Source organism: Echinops telfairi, unplaced genomic scaffold (genome assembly GCF_000313985.2).
Source record: "Echinops telfairi isolate 266 unplaced genomic scaffold, ASM31398v2 ScPeMD7_7468;HRSCAF=8506_0, whole genome shotgun sequence".
NCBI lineage: Eukaryota > Metazoa > Chordata > Mammalia > Afrosoricida > Tenrecidae > Echinops > Echinops telfairi.
The window spans coordinates 5,873,176-5,890,210 of NW_022111369.1; the positions used below are offsets into that span (position 1 = coordinate 5,873,176).

Below are 17,035 nucleotides of genomic sequence, written 5' to 3' on the forward strand. Positions count from 1 at the left end.
ATACCTGTAATCCTGACTTAAAATGTTCTGACTATAAGAGAAATGTGTTTTATAATTGGTCAAATAAGGATCCCGAAATATTGTACACATTATATTTGGTTATTAGCTCCCTAAATCGGGAACCATTCCGATTTTTATTCCACGCTACCAACTGGGTTACAGTTCACTTGCCCTGCTGAGTATTTATGGTTCACATTTGTTCGATAGCTTTCCTCTGCTCTGCCTTTTCCCCCTCATGTATGTCCTATAAATAGATGAAGAGCTTTGATTGTATTCATATTCAAGAATTTGGGGCACATGTACTTCATAGGTGGTTCTCAGTGCTCCCTATTACGTTGTATGGTGTCTGGCGACTGCGACTGCTATTATTCCTAATACTGATACCTAATACAGGCCTGCTTTGGTGGAGAGCATTTCAAGAATCTATGTTGGAGAGTTAGACACCATGTTATAGCTTACCTTGGAATGTTTCACATCGTCAAAGATGACTCTAAGGCCAGCCTATTTTAATAACATTCACCCATGGTCTTTATTTTCCCAGGACACAACTCTTTTACCAATCATTTATTTCCAATTAAGTTGATTCTCTTGGAAAATTTAGCGATTAGTGGGCTTATCAAACTGTCAGTGTTCGCTCAGGAAACTTGGCGTTGCTATATTGTGAGCATTGTCAAATCCATGGAACTCGAGAAGAAGGGAGACAGAAGCCTGGCATGGTGCTCAGTGTGCTTCCGGTTCTGCTTCTGATGGCCTCATTTGGCAAGGAAGGTCTCCACAGAAAGGCATGTCCAAAAACGGACCAACCACACTTCCTCCCTGCCACGAGGAGGGCACATCCCCGAGAACTGTGCCTTCAAAAGGAGGAGAATTGGTAGAAAGAGTTGATGTGTTGTTGTTAATAAACGGGATTGCTTGAAGTTAAGTAATGCGTAAGCTTTTTTGTTGTTCAGTTTTCTATTACGGGAAGAAAACTGGTTGCTGCAAAGAATTGCTGGAGGGTTCTTATTTCCTAAGCTTTTGTTCACTGTCTGTTCGCAGGAAGAAATCGTTCCTGTTCTCTGCTCTGTATGCTGCCTTTATATTTGGTGGCCGGCACCTAATGAACAAACGGGCCAAGTTTGAACTGAGGAAACCATTAGTACTCTGGTCTCTGACCCTGGCAGTCTTCAGGTAAGTTCGTCTCATTCTCCTATCGGATGAACCGGTGCATCCGACTTCAGGACAGACCGCAGCCTGTGGGTGTGTCCTTTGAGTATTGAGTACCTTGAGGACTCACAGACAAGCCCAGCTGAGAGAACAGCCTGCATTGCAAACCAAGCTGCCTTGCTGGTCATTCCCAGTCGCTTTCTTTTGAGTGCTCTCGGGCCATCTTCTGTCTTGTCCACATGGATGGTGCACGGATCCCACCCATCTGTTTGGGACTGAAGCGCTGCCTCCATCCCGTTATTTCTGCTCCATAAATACAGACGAAGGGCTTCCCGGAAAGCCACAGCAGGAAAATGCTGGAGTCTAGTGTAGGGTGTCGGGCTCAGGTGTGATGGACATGTTGTTCTCGAGTAGTCCAAAGATGGCCCTCCAACACCGGGCATGTGTTGGTGTCTGCGCCACTGGGCCAGAGGACACTTTGTTCTGCATGCTCAGGAGCCTTGCTCCAGCCAGACGCCTACAGCCCCCTCAAACACAGATGCTCATGCACCCTTTTCGACCGCATCTGGCAGAACTCACCACACAGGCTGGTGGCACGGATTGGTCTGTCTCTGGATACCTGTCAGCCACCACACCAAACGCGTTTCTCCAGAAGCTGGAAGGAGTCTTTCCAGTTTTGTGATAATTTGGTTATCTCAGCAATCGCAAGATTAATTAGTACACAGCTGGCATCCAAGCAGGTGCCCCTAATTTATCTGCAGCAATAACAGAGGCACCTGTTCTATATCGGTTTTTGCTTGTCAAAAGCAGCAAGTTCATAACAAGGCTTTGGGGACAGGTGGGAGCCCGGCTAGACTGCAAGTTACGAACGCTCCCTTTTCACATGTAGGAATGTTTCGTTGTATGTTTCCTATTGTGTATGAACTGTTTTACCACGACACACATAGCTGACGTCACAAGAATCCTAGCGTTTCTCTGTGGGTTATGGAGCACCTCCAAGTCCGGAGAGAAAACCATTGTGGCAACCATCGTGGCCACCCTCTGCTTGGTTTCTTTATTTTGAGAACTTTCTGGCCACCTCTCCGTCTTGTCCAAAGTCATCATGCAATCGTCCAAACTTTCACTTAGGACTGAGGTGAGCCAGGGCTTCAAGTTCCTTCTACATTTTTAGGAAGTTGGGGAAGGGACATTACATAAAGACCAATTTACTTACCTAGCTTATTGAAAATGATCAGACGAGAAGAATTTCCCATACATCCCAGTGATGTTATTATACATACCTTTATTATGTTAGATCTTTGTACCTAAAATGCCCATTTCCTGCAGCTTCAATGTATACCTTCGATTTGGTATGTTTTATAAAGCAATTAAAAATACATTTTTAAAAAAGCACAAAACCCCATGGCCATCGAGGCAATTCTGACCCCTAGTGACCCTGTGCCGAACTAATCTTTAGGGAAGCACGTTCTTTCCCAGGGAGTGGCTGGTGGGTTTGAACAATCAGCCTTTCAGTTAGCAGCTGAGCATTTAATCACAGTGCTCCCGGGGCTTCTTTTTATAAGGCTTTCTAAGGCTTGAGGTACTCATGATTTGGGATTTGTCATTAAGAGACTCCTCTGTAGTCTGGGCCAAGTCATATAAAGTAGCATCTTCCTTTTTCCTTTACATCGATGTTTCACGGGGTATGCCCTACCTATGCCCTTCTGTTGTTTGCAGGGGGGATGTATCTTGATCCAAAGGAGGCCTTTCGGGATTTTTACCTATTTTCAATGTGCCCTCCGTCTGTATCTTTCGTTTTTTAAACTTTTCACACATCTAAACAGACCACAGTCTACAATACGTTTGGTTCCCCTGCTTGTTGGTTGGTTTGTTGTTTGAGGGCTCTGACTCACAGTGACTCTGCTGGACAGAGTAGAAGCGGGGAGGATTCCCACGGCTGCTGCCATAGCCAAGCAGGCTGCCACACCTTCCTCCTGCAGAGTGACTGGTGGCTTCAGCCTGCTCATTCACAGCCGGGCACAGAACCAGGACTCCTGTACTCCTACTTAGCATTCACTCCTCCTAGATGATTTTGACATGATAAGGTCAGAATGTGTCTGGTGGAGTGTGTCTGGTTAGGTTCGACCGAAAAACAAAACCAGTGACACTTGTATGTGATTTATATCAAGAAACAGGTTGCAGAGAAAGGTAAGTCCAGTCTGGTTCAAGTCAGGCTTCTGGATGCTGACAAACAGGAAGCAGGATCATGAGGCAGAGCCATTGGGGAAGGGGAGCAGGGAGGCACAGGCTGGTGGATACCGAGGTCAAAGTCCGCCTGGAGTCATCAGGTGAGACAAGAGGATCTCAAGGACCAGACATAAGACTGAGCTTGGCAGGAGGGGAAGGACCAAAGAGGATTCCACTGCCCCACCTCTCTTATAGTAAAAGGCTTATCATACCAAGAAAATGTCATCAGGCTGCAATTCAGTTGGTACCGGTAGGTTAGGATCCATCCCTACACCAACTCAGAGTGTCTAAGGTGACATAATCCCTAACCATCACTGGTGTCCTGTAGAGTCACTTTGCGTTGGGTTTGAGTTATACCTGTAATCCTGACTTAAAATGTTCTGACGATACTAGAGGTGCGTTCCTGTAATTGGTCAAGTAAGGGTCTCAGAGCGTTTGCTATGAGCCAGGATGGCTTTGATGGCACACTCAGGGATGATTAGATTTTCATGGTTATCTCAAGTGATTTTTTAAACCATTATTTGCAAGGATCTAGATCCAAATGAGACCCATACATTTCTATCGGTTGATCTCTTTTCATGTACAGATTCTTTCTTCACTACCCTTTGAATCTCACCTTTGAAGAAACCAGGTTATTTTCCTCTCAGTTTTCCCCAGAGCAGATTGTGTGGATTATTTTCCAATTTAGTATTTGACAAGTGGTCCTACCAGAAGATATTTGCCTTTCTCAACTCACCCCACCAACCCACGGTTAGTCTAGTCTGCCTCTCAGTGACCCCACGGGGCAGCATAGAACTGCTCCTTTCCATTTTGAGAGTATAAACCTTTACTGGGGCAGACAGCCTCATCTTTCTTGAAATCGCTGGAGGGTGTGACCTTGCAGTTCGGGTCCTACCATTTGACATGCTTTATCACCAGGGCACCCTGATAATTATTACGTTATCCTGAAATATCTCTGTGTGTCAGAGATATGTTACCAAAAAGGCAGCATGAAAGCTCGATACTTTGTTCACATTTAACATGTTCCTCAACACTATCCCCTCAAATGATTTCATTACCTAACATGTGAACGATAAAGTTACTATATATTTAATGTTTTTACCTTCAGTGATCTTTTGGATGTGTCTACGGCCATTGCCGATATTGTTCTTTTAGTGATAGGTTATCTCATCTGGGACAATGGGAGTTTCTTCAAGTTAAAGCCCTTTCATACGAGGAGTGCTCCAAGTTTGACTTTGGGCATGACACCTCTTTTAGGCTTCTTTTGTAATTTTGGTCCACAGTTGGAACCAGCATTTTCCCCAGGAGCTGTCGTTCCTTAGAGCCATGAGGATCCAAGTTAGAGACAGGGTCACTGCAGAATTGACTTGAGGGCATTGGGCAGGCGAAGTGCATTACCCAGTAACCAAACTTTATCTTGCTTATGTTTTCCACCACATCAAAGATGTGAAACCGTGTGGAATTGTTCTCCACAGGGTAGTAAGTAAGCACAAGCCAGTCCATGCTTACTTTGTTTCCTGGGTGTTCCATCCCTGTGAGGGGCTGTGAATTTGAAAAGAGACGTTGTTTCTGTGCGTGGCTGGGGGAGAATCAGATGGCAGCCATACCCTAGAAGCAGACTCTTGGATATGGTGCAAAAATGTGCAACTGCTCGCTACAGATTCGTCAGTAAGCAGGAGTAGACTCATGCTTGCTTGTTTTGTAGTCCAACAATGGCAACAGGTTAATCTGGGCAGTTGAGTTCCCTGCATGGTACAAAGACTTTAACATGCTCAGCTGCTTACCGGAAGACTGACGATGCCTTGAAAGAAAGGCTTGGCCTTCTACGTCCTTCAAAAGAATCACCTTTTGAAGCTCGTATGGAACCCAGCTCTACTCTGAGACACATGGGGTCAGTGGTAACTGGCGCTGGGTCTGGGGGTGCTCCTTTATGCTGTTAGCTCTTCTTTCTACACCTTCTCAGAAGTCAAACGTGGAATCTGCCCCTAAGTTGGTGCTAATACATATCATTCACATAGCAGACTAGCGAGTTCTCATTCTTTTTCCAGTGTCAGCCAATCGTTCTCCTTGTTTCATAAGAGGCAGACCATGGTCACCAAGTACCCTACGACTAACTTCAGATTTTGAGTCGCCTTGCTCCCTCTTTGATTTCATGCTTTTTTTCAATAACTCACTTTATTGAGGGCTCTTACATCTCTTGCAACAATCATACATCAAGTATATCAAGCCCTGTGGTACATATGTTACCACCATCATTTTCAAAACATTTTCTTTCTACTGGAGCCCTCGCTATCAGCTCCTCTTTTGTTCTCTCCCTCCCCCACGCTTCCATCCCCATGAGCTTTTGCTAAATTATGAATTACTATTACTGTCACACTGTACACAGTCCGCTGGCTCCCTTCCCCCATGTTTCTGTTATTCGTGTTAGTTATGTTACCTACTTCCTCTGCATTTTGAATAAAACATAAAGTGAGCCAGAACTACATGGAAGAGCACAAACATGGACAGCCTAGTCTTTTGTAAAGAGTTAATTGCAATATTCTAAGCTGGAAATTTGAAAGCATGGGTAATGGAATTCTATATGTTACTAACTGAACATGGTATATTGTGGCTCCTTTACAATTAAAAGAATGTCGGCCAACAATTAATTACGTGAAGCAGGCAACCTAGAGAAGACAACGTTTATGCCTTTTATATGATAACATTTATGAAAATCTTAATCCTAGACATAAAACATCTATCTGTTCATTAACACATTTAACTATTTGTAGAGGTATTACTGGTAGTTAAATGTGTTCATGAACAGATAGAGGAAAATTCTTACCAGTATTTATTTACCCTGGTGCCTAATATAATCAAACACCACCGCTGAATCACGGTGCATGTGGAGCTTGGTTCTTAAAAACTAGGGACATAGAAATAAAAAGGACTTCAATTTTTTCCTGTGATGTGTCATTTAAAATGAATGCAGTAGCTAAGATAATGTGGATGATACTTGCTGTTTATTTTGTGCTTTGGTTTTCCTGCATTTAAAGAGTTTTCTAAAACCAATCACATGTGTGGGTAGTTATTTCTCTCCTTACCTTTCAATCCCCACATAGTGTTGGCTACTTTCCTTTGACATCCAGGATCTTTGGCTACACGAAGTTGATATAAAACATTCATCAAAAATGTGCTCTCCTCACTAATAGATATTTGGATGAATTGTAGTAAGAATCTTCTTAGTTGAAGGATAACTAATTATTACAAGGCTAGGGTTTTTTTATTAAAATTCTTCTCTTAAATTAATTCATACGTTTTCCCATCCATCCATCCATCCATCCATCCATCCATCCATAGTGTCTAATATAAAAGTATATCATACTCATGAGACTTCCCTGTATTAGATGATCTGCAATTAGTGGTAGCTTAAGGGTCTAATATGCACTCCTTCCGTGTGCCTCCCTGCACCGTAAGATAATGGAATTGATTGACTGATACCGAAACAAATATCCTCCCTTGATGACCAATGTCCTTCAGAGTGTGGTGGGGTCTTTTTTATTTGTTTGGTTCATTTTGTTTTGTTTTTTCATTGTACTGTTTTGGCATGAACAGGCAAAATATTCTTATTCTCCTTTTTTTTTGACCTTTGAGTTTAGATGGAAAATAATAGCAGAATTCATAGAAGCTATCCTCGGTGTAATTTATTGAAAACTGCACAGGCTTTGATGATTAGATATGACTGTTTATGTTCCCTGAGGCCCAGAATGGATTTCATTTAAGAATGGCTTCTCTGTGGTTCACTTTTTAAAACCAGAGCCAAACCATCCACTCTGGTGAGTTGATTCGTCTTTGTAGACATGCCTGCCCTGTCCGTCCAGCAGCCTCTTCCAATCTATACCCTGTCCAGCCTGAGGATCAGCATTTTTTTTAACTTGATGGCCCTAGATGTTTGACCTTTTCCTTAAGGTAAATATTTAGGGGGGAAATTCTTGTGGTGATTTGAATGAGTAAATCCTTCAGATTAGTTAATTCTTGATTGAAAAGGAGGCACAGTTAGTGTCTGCCTTGTTAGATGATAAGACAGTGAGTCCCAGATGTACACCAAGGTGCCTAGCACCCATTCTCACCTCTGCTGAATCACTGAGTCTAATTGCTCTGACAGCTCAGTGGAGCTACTACAGTTCATTTGTAAAGGATACTTATACACGTATTTAATACTTTCAAATGCCTCCAGATTGGAGGAAGATGTGTGTGCATCTGATACGAGCAGACTTGACCAGTTACCTGTCCAGCGGTGTTTGCTTCAGCACAGCAGTGTAAGGAGCTCCCAGGTGCCATCTCGAGGTCCCTGACCCAGAACGGATCAAAGCCGGTTTCTAGTCAGCGTACATTCTCATGAGAGGATGACTTGGCGCTGCATATTTATATTGCCAGTATCACACTTGTTTAAAATTTGCTTACTACAGTTTCCTGGTAATTCACTCTGGCCTCAATTGTTTTATGCTTTATTTGCACAAAGCCAGGTGTTTCACGCTTTGTAATTTGACTTCTTGCCTGGTTATTAACCAGCAGTTTTCAATTGAATCCCATTTTTGCTTTCTGGCCTATTTCATTGTTATTAAAATTTATCTCAAAGTTAAGTATAAATTGTGGTTAGATGAGTAGGAAATTATTCCACCTTTCCCCCTAGAAGGACTTTGATGAACAAAGCACTTTATATACAGCACAGAACACTCTCTCCAGAAAAAGCATATTTAGCTTTCCAGAGCAGGTGACTGGTTTAATCAAGTCATCGGATGTCTGGTATCTACTGACAACAACATTTACACATCAGTATTTAGTACCTGAAGAAGTTACTACCAGTTGCCTCATTTGAAAGGCCAGTAAACATATAATAAAGCCAACTGAACGACTCAGATGGGAAAAGCGTGGCATGTTAGAACCTGTGTTGGGGACATCTTTGTTCTGTGAAAAATGGTATCATGAAAATGACAAATTTCAGAACACCTCGATTAATTTAGATACAAGTCTCTCTTGTCCTGTTTTATGGTTGCCGAAAGTGGTCCCACTTAATTCACAGAGATAAATGATCTAAGCAGTGATGGCTACATAAACTATATAAGTATTATATGTAAAACACAAGCTCATGTTTTATGGATAACACATTGTAAATTTCACATGTTTAAGGAAATCACCCAGAAGGTCAAGGGAACAAAGAAAGAAAACCAAAAAAAACCTCCCAAGTTCACTGAGTTTCCAAGACTGTAACTTTTTTTTAAATCGTTTTATCGGGGGCTCATACAGCTCTTATCACAATCTGTACATCCATCCATTGTGTCAAGCACATTTGTATATATGTTGCCACCATCATTTTCAAAACATTTGCTTTCTACTTGAGCCCTTGGTATCTGCTCCTCATTCACCACCTTCTCTCATGAACCCTTAATAATTATTATTATTTTGTCATGTCTTACACTGACTGATGTCTCCCTTCACCTACTTTTCTGTTGTCCGCCCCCCAGAGAAGGGGTTATATGTAGATCATTGTGTTTGGTTTTCCATTTCTCCCCCCACCTTCCGCTTCCCCTCCTGATATCGCTACTCTCATTATTGGTCCTGAGGAGCTTAATCTGTCCTGGATTCCCTGTGTTTCCAGCTCAACTGTAACTCTTAATGGGAGTAGAAAGTCCCATCCTTCTCCCCAGAAGACTTTGAACTGCCGACCTTGATGTTGGCAGCCCAATGTGTAACCACTGCAACTCTAAAAGCGAAATGGTGAGTATTTAAAAACAGCAAGCTGCTGAACAATACTGGGCTTAGGAAAAGTTTGTTAATTTTCATAAGAATGTTTATCACCCACAAGTTGACAGACGGCACAGAACTGTCTGTCAGGACGTCCGGATGGTGAGTATCTGTGATGCTGGGTTAGGAGACGCAAATGTGATCAGGGAGACTAGGAAGGGGCTTCAAGTCCTTCAGTTTAATATCTATATTATTATAAACCAGTCAAGCAAGTTGAAAACATAATTTTTTTTAAAAAATCTCTTTTTCAGCAGAGATAGTAACAATTGTAGCCAATTTATAAGATTATGTTAAAACATAATCTTATGTGCATTTATAATAAAGCGTAATCTAGGTGCATTAAGTAAACCAACTTGTATCAAAATGGAAACACTGTATCCTCTTGATCCCTCCCCACTCATAGTGGACATGTAACTAGAATGGAGAGCGTCTTTTGTTGTATGGACACCTGGTGACAGACTGGGTCAGGCTGTCAGCCACAAGGTCAACAGTTCCACATCACTAGCCGCTCTGAGGGAGAAAGATGAGGCTTTCTACTCCTGTAAAGAGTTACACTCTCCGAAGCCCACCGGGGGAGCAGTTCTAGTCTGTCCTTATAAGGTCAGGAGGACCCGGAGTCCACTCGATGGCAGTGAATTTGGATTGTGAGCCTGAGTTAAGTGCAATAATTAGTCTGAGACTTTCTTTTCTGCCCATTTGTCATTTATCTCCTGCTGACTCTGTCATTAGTGTTTGGAGACTTTGGGTCACAGAGCAGGAGCCCTGGAGGTGCTGTCGGGTAAGCGCTGGCCTGTTAGCTGCATGGTTGGCTGTTCAACCCCACAGAAAGAGGAGGCTATCTGCTCACTTAAAGATTGATCATCAAGGAAACTCAAAGAAGCAGTTCAACTCCATCTTCTGTAGCGTTGAGATGAGCCAGGATCGACACCATGACAGAGGGTTTGGTTTGGGCCAGATGGTACTCTTGGTTGGCCTATTTTTAATCAAGATCTGGTAGATCTTTATGCTAACATCAGCTTTAAAATCCGACCTTATCTCTGTTCGTGCTTTGTGTCTTTCCTTCCCTCATGCGCGTGCGCTGTTTTATGAAAGAAACGGTAGGAAGTGCTCATCGCTCAAATGCCTTCGTTCTGATGCAGGAATCACAATCGCAGTGCCTTCTCTGTCAGTTTTACACTCACAGCTAATGGGCATCCACTCTTCTCCGAAGGCAGAGTGCATCAAAGTTTGCCTTTCTTTGCAGATTCAAATGGATTTTTTTCCTCCCCTTACATTGCCTATTTGTTTATTGAAAAATTCAATCATTGAGACTAGGAATGACACTGCATCCTGATGGCTTGAAACGGCCAGGCTGTGTCAGAAAGATAACAGGACAGGTTTCTCCCTCCTGTATCCTGGAAAACAGGAGCCCTGGTGGTGTGGCGGTTACAGGGTGAGCTGCTCACACAAGGTCAGCAGTTAGAAACCACTAGGAGCTCCATGGAAGAAAGATGAGGTTTTCTACTCCTATGAAGAGTGCCAGCCTTGGGAACACACTAAGGCACGTCTCCCCTGTCTTAGACGGTCACGGTGAGAAGGCTGAGTCTACTTCATGGCAGTCCGTTTGCACATCGAAGAGGGAAGGGGGAGGAGCCCAACAAACCAGCAAAGCGAAAAGCTTCATATAGTCGAAGCAAATAAGCCCACTGCCATCAGAGAAATAATCCCTGCCTTCTCGTGGCGTCGTGACCCCAAGCCTCCGCCTCATAGACTCCGTGTCGAACAGAATGACATGGGGCCAGGTCCTGTCAAATCTGGGCAACCACTCATGTGTCTGAGCCCATTGTCACAGCCCCGTTCTTCCGAAATTGCCTGCCTTCCTTGACGAGGATACCACGGTAACATTCTCATCAATAAAAAAAACAATCTCTGCTATCAAAGTTTAGGGCCTTGTTCTGCATTTGCAGTTGTACTTGAATCTGTCGACCCGAGCACTGCCATTACACTCAGCTTACATAGCAGCTTTGTTATTGTTCATCGCTAAACGAGGCAAACGGCTTGAAGCTACAAAACAAAGCAAGCCCTTCTCCCTGCTGTCCCCACACGCTGGACGTGTGTGCGCATCACATGTTAGGCACAGGTGCTGTGCGCTCTCTCCAGCCCCCAGAGACATCGGCAGGGGAAACTCTCGTAAATCGCTGCTGGGGTGCCGCACCCCCACCCCCGATCAACTTCCAGTGCTGCCCCTGGGGTTCCCAGAGTCTCCTCTCCTCCTAAGGCCTCCACAGGTTAGCAGCTACAGGTAATAGAGAGGAGTTACATGGCACTAGTACCTCCTTGTCACTCTTTAGCTTTCAGATGCCTGAAACTCGATTTTTTGTCAGAAAAGGCTCTGGCCTCAAATCTCGGTAAAATGGCACTAATGGAATCGCTTTTCGCCTTTTGAAAAACGGAAAGAAATACTAAAAATAAGAAATGGCAACTCTCCGTCAGGCTTTTACACGGGAGTCCATCCATCCCAGTTGGCTCTAGACAGTCTGTGTATTAGGCCAGTGTCTCCGTGTAATTATTCATAGCTCCTCTTTTACACTCAAAACTGCCCCGGTTTGGTGATAATGAAATGAACCTTCTATTTTTTAACCTGTGGAGAATTTGTGTGGGCTCAGTAAAACAGAAAAGGGAAGAATACTAAAGACCATTTGCTGCAGCTCAGCCCCTAACAAATCTGGGGTTTCAGACGAGGTCAACAAGAAACCACGGTTCCAAAGATTTGACTTACCATCACTTGGGTTTAAAATATTGAGACAGAATCTTTTATATATATATTCTGTTTACTCCCAAATCTTACCGTGGTTTTCCAAGGGAACATCATCAGGTCATTCAAAGTATACAAATAACGCCTTCAGTCTATCATCAGGTGGTATCAATTCTATTTATTTATCGTTTTATTGCCATATAATTCACACAACATGTAATTCAGTAGTTCCATCATAATAAAAAACAGTTGTAAAATCATCTCCACAGTTTTAGAACATTTTCTTCTTCTAGTCACGGTTGTCAGCTCCCCATTTCCCCCCAACCTCCCTTCACATAACACCCCAAGAAACCATCAGCACAGTCAAGATACCAACACCTGCACCACCACCACCACCATCTACCCCTCTGCCCAAATCCACTGCAGTCCGCATGGTAGCAAGGCTGTTCACATCCCTGGTCTGTGGTCAGAGGAACTCACTGGAGACTTAATCCACATGTGGACCCTGCAAATGGATTTTTGGTCCCCACTGTCTTCCGTAGCCTTCTGCACACTGGGTGTTAACAATTTAAGCTCTGATGCCACTCCCTCCTTTGGATTTGGATTTTATTATGTATAATCTTTGAATCCCACAGGCTGGTATGTTTCTTCCATGTCGGCTTACTTGGCACCACACTTAGATGGAAGCTTGTTTGAAGACAAGTGTTTAAGACCGACCCCAGATGGTGTTTGTTTTAATAGTCAGCACCCATATCTTTAACAAGTCTTGTTTTTCAATATCTTGAATAACTTCCTGTACCTCTTCATTTCCATGCTGGACCCTCCAGTCCTGTGGTTTCTTCACATCTGAATAAATGCAGCTGTTAAGTGGTATGACTTCCGGGATTTCTATATTCAAGTCACTTTACATTCTGCATCATTTCTTTGGTTAAACTTCAGTTGAACTCTGTTGCCAATTGCTTATGACCCTTGGGAAACCGGCCTTAAGAAATGACCACCTTTCTTTAAACTACTTTTTCACCAGTGACCAAGACTCATTTTCCATCCAAGCCCACATAGTATGTCTCTGTTACTGCTCACTAAACATAGTATGTCTCTGTTAATGCTCACATTTGCCCATTTCTAACTTTTCTTAGTCTTTGCACTTGGTCTTTTCGATATCATGTAAGTCGGATATATAAGGGACTTCAAAAGTTTGTGGAACAGCTCCATTATTCTAATTGCATTGTCCCATGACTTTTTGGAAAGCCTGATATGCACTGTCTTACTGAGGAACTTCCAGATAGGCTGATTTTCTGCATCGACAATTGTGGCTTGCTGTCTCTAGACTTAACACGCACAGTTCCTGAATTAGTGAGCAACTCACCCGTGGCCAGTAGTCTTTCAAGCAGTTCATTAAGCAATTAACTGTCTGTCCCCACATGTCTTACTCATCTAGTCCTGCTAGCACAGAAATACCACGAATAAGTCCCTTTAAGAAACATAAATAGGGCAAGGCTCTGTTTGTCAGCTCTGGGGGAAGGTCTCCTCATCTCCCCCAGGTTCTGCTCCACCACATTCTTCATGTGGCTCCATGTCTTCCTTCCCCTGTCACTGCTTGCTATTTAATCTCTTATAGCTCAAGAGATTGACTCCAAACAGGCCCCCCCCCACCCCACCCCCGGCACTGACCTGCTTCATTAACATGACAAAGGACCCCAGTTCTGAATGGAACCATAACCAGGAGCGCCGCTTGCTGTCATCCAATTCCGGATCCCAGGAGGTGCAGAGGTGCCTCTCTTCATGGGAGCGCTGGTGCTTTCAGCCTTGTGGGTCCCAGTCCAGCTCTTCCCAGCACATTCTAGCTGCAGGTTAGGATTTACAGCGTGTCTTTTAGGGGGGGCACAATTCAGTCCCTCAGTGAAAACAGGCTCACTGTCATGGAGTTGATTCTGCTCATAGTGACCCTATAGAATAGAGAAGAACTGCCTAATTGGGTTTCTGAGGCTCTTCAATCATTATAGGAACAGACATCCTCCCTCCTCTTTTTCCTTCGGAGCCACTGGTGGGTTTGAACTGTTGACCTTGTGGCTAGCAACTCAATATGTAGTCCACTGCACCACCATATTCAATCCATAACACCATGCAATTTATGTTTTCAGTCGTTATACTTTTTATACTTTATTGGTCTTTCTTGTATCACCTGGTGGCAGAGTGAGCTCTAAGTGGGCTTGCTAGCCAGGATTTAGGGTACGAGAGAGACCTCAATCTGAAAAATAATTTAAGGAGAATATTTATTAAACCCTAATAAATAAAGACAAGCCAAAGACACATCTGAATGAAGGAGGCCATTGGTATGAGCCCAAAATGGCTTCCAAGGATTCATAGCCACACTGCTGAAAGAAGGCATGGAATGCCAAGAAAGCTGTCAGAGACTCATGATTGGTGGCAAAACAATGCATCCCAGTCACAGGTGGGATACAGAAATGGGGCCAGGGCCATGATCAGGACTCGTACATGAGGTTAATTGGATGACCGTGCAAGACCAATGCAGTTGGCATGACTCATGACTGTGACCCTCAGTGCTCTGGGGCACCATCAAGGACATAGCCCAAAGGAAAACTGCCCCTCTTGGGCTGGCTGGAGAAGGAGTGATGAAATCCGCTTTCCAATACACCCTTCCTAAGGGCAAGACAGTTCTCATCCCTAGTAAATGGTCAGAAGGGATTTAACGGAGCCTACATCCAGGTGAGGATCCTGCAAATGGATTTGGGATTTCACAGTCATGCACAGTGAAATACAAACGGGGTACTCAGAGTTGAAGCTCTGATACAACCCAAAATTCAAACCCACTAGTCGCTCCCAGGTGGGGAAGATGAACTGCTCCCATAAAACTTTGTAGTCTCTTCAAAACCCTTAAAGAGCAGTTTTGCTTTGCTTCGTGGGTTGCTATGAGTCAGAATCAGCCGTGTGACTGTGGGTTTGTTTGTTGATTATCTACTGTCTCGGGCCTGCCCTGATCCAGTCTTTATTTGACTCCTATAAAAATAGAGGCTTCAAGAAATCAAGAATGGACATGTCATTTCGGGTACCTTCCAAGTGCTTGCAGGGCACTCTGGAACCCAGCCTTTGTTGACTCTGATTGCTCCCACTCTCTCCTCTCATCAGCCTAGCCAACCTCCCTGCTGTTCCTCTACCATTCTACCAATGCTGCGGTTTCAAGACCCTCATCCTCCTGGTCCCTTCTGCTCGCACTCTTCTTTACCCAGAGAGCTTCTAATGGCTTGTCCTTCACCTCACCTCCTTTAGCTCTGTGCCCAAGCTTCACCTTCTCAACAAGGTGCTCTCTTATTGAGAGGCCTTCCTCCGACATAAAGTCACAGTATTTCCCAGCACATACCCTGTGCTCCTCTCCTGGTTTATTTTTATTTTTTTTCCTTAGTACTCAAGACCTTTTTTTTTTTTTGGTTGTGTCTCTAGTGCCCAAATGGTGCTCAATACATATGGAACTTGCTAAGAGAAATAGAGCGAGCTGAGTAAAGCTGCCTGCATTTCTTCCCAATGGGAAAAACGGGGAAGCTTTTTCACTTGGGTTTAAAGAACCAAGTCTAAGAATTTGAAGTATTCCCCAGAAGTTAATTAGATCCAGTTAGTGAGTTCTTGGTATTTTGCTTGTTTTTGTTGTTGTTTTTAAAGGAACACACAGGGAGCATTCCAAGCTCCGAAAGGGGCTGACTGAGGAGAAGCCAGAGAACATCACCCTGCTTTGCAAATGGCACTGCAGCAGCCTCTGACGCCCCCTTAGCTGGGTGTCCTTACTGAAGGTCACCGACCGACCTTCAGTGCTCTGGGGTCCTCTAGACCTCCCTGATGTATGTGTTTCCTGCCCTCACCCCCGCAGTGTAGTGACTTAGTCCAAACAGGGCAAACGTTGAAAATGCATCCCACTTTGCTATAGATGTAATCGTTTCTGCATAGCGCTGAGTCTGTAAAGCGTGCGGACTTGGAAAAGAGCGGCAGGTTACTCACATGGGAGGCAACAAATGACCTCTTAGTCACCCAGAACCACAGCCACTTGGCTCCCTGTTTATTCTCTATTTGAAAGGCCCCCCTGTAGCTACGATTACTTTCTTCTACTAAGTATTTTCTCTTTCTAGCTATCAAAATGATTCTCTGCATAAAAATGGAAAAAACGCAGGAACAAAACCAAACCAAACATACAGCCAAAGCCTTGGCTCTCGCTCTCCATGGATATTTATTGGCGATAGTTTAGTGCAAGCCCGTCCAATAATTGTAAGTTAGTTGGAGTTTCTTTTTCCATGATTTCTGATCATCTGTAACCCAGTGAATAAAATATTTGCCTTTGGACAGAAGTATGACTTCAATAATTGTTTGTATTCCAGGTGCTATAACAACTTGACACAGCAAACATGTAAGATATTTTAGATCCTTTTACCCAAACGTCCTTTTCATTAGTTGGAGTCTTAAAGCTCTTTCGAAATTTGGTTGAAAAACAATATGGGCATTCTGGAAAAAGTTGCATGACAATTTAGCGTGGACCTATAATAACCCCTAAAGCATGGCCGTTAAAGCTTGTCTTGAGGTAAGACTGAGTGAAGGGTCACGGTGTTTGTAAACTGTGTTGATCACTTTAAAAATCTTCATGTAATTATTGAGAATTGAGATGGGTCCGGGCCGGGCGGGGTTTCAGTCTCCTGCATGTAAGGCCTCTGTGAGTTGGAAGGGACCCAACAGCGCCCGACAAGAACCGTTTTCTCAGAAGTGGTCCGTGTGCTCTGACTAATAAAATGCAGTCCTCACACCACAGCTACTGCAAGGAGAAAGAAAGACAGGCGCATCTACCCTTTGGCTATTTTGGCCAGCTCTTTGGGTTCCTAGGACTTCACGTAATTTGTGGAAAGACTTTGGGAAAGCTGGAGTCGCACGGACGGTTTTAATATTGAATGGACATCACTTTATTGTTTTCAAGCCGACTCCAATTCATGGTTCAAGATGACACCGTGTGTGCTCTATGGTGTTTTCATGTTGTTTTTTTTAAGATGTTATGTTTTTTGTTTTGATTCTTTAGTCTCATTACTGTTGAGTCATTGTGACTCAGGCCTACTCCGGGTGCTGCAGAATAAAGGTTCTGCACAGCGTTTTCTT

General features: G+C 43.7%; 1 protein-coding gene across 1 annotated transcript in view; it reads left to right on the plus strand.

Annotated features, from left to right (window-relative positions):
* The window catches only part of ELOVL6 (ELOVL fatty acid elongase 6), a 152,892-nt gene that overhangs the window by 99,934 nt on the left and 35,923 nt on the right, over nt 1-17,035 (plus strand). Inside the window, exon 2 of the mRNA XM_004703308.3 lies at nt 1,039-1,170. Within this exon, the coding sequence (XP_004703365.1) occupies nt 1,039-1,170 (132 nt within the window). The remainder of the gene's footprint in view (nt 1-1,038; nt 1,171-17,035) is intronic.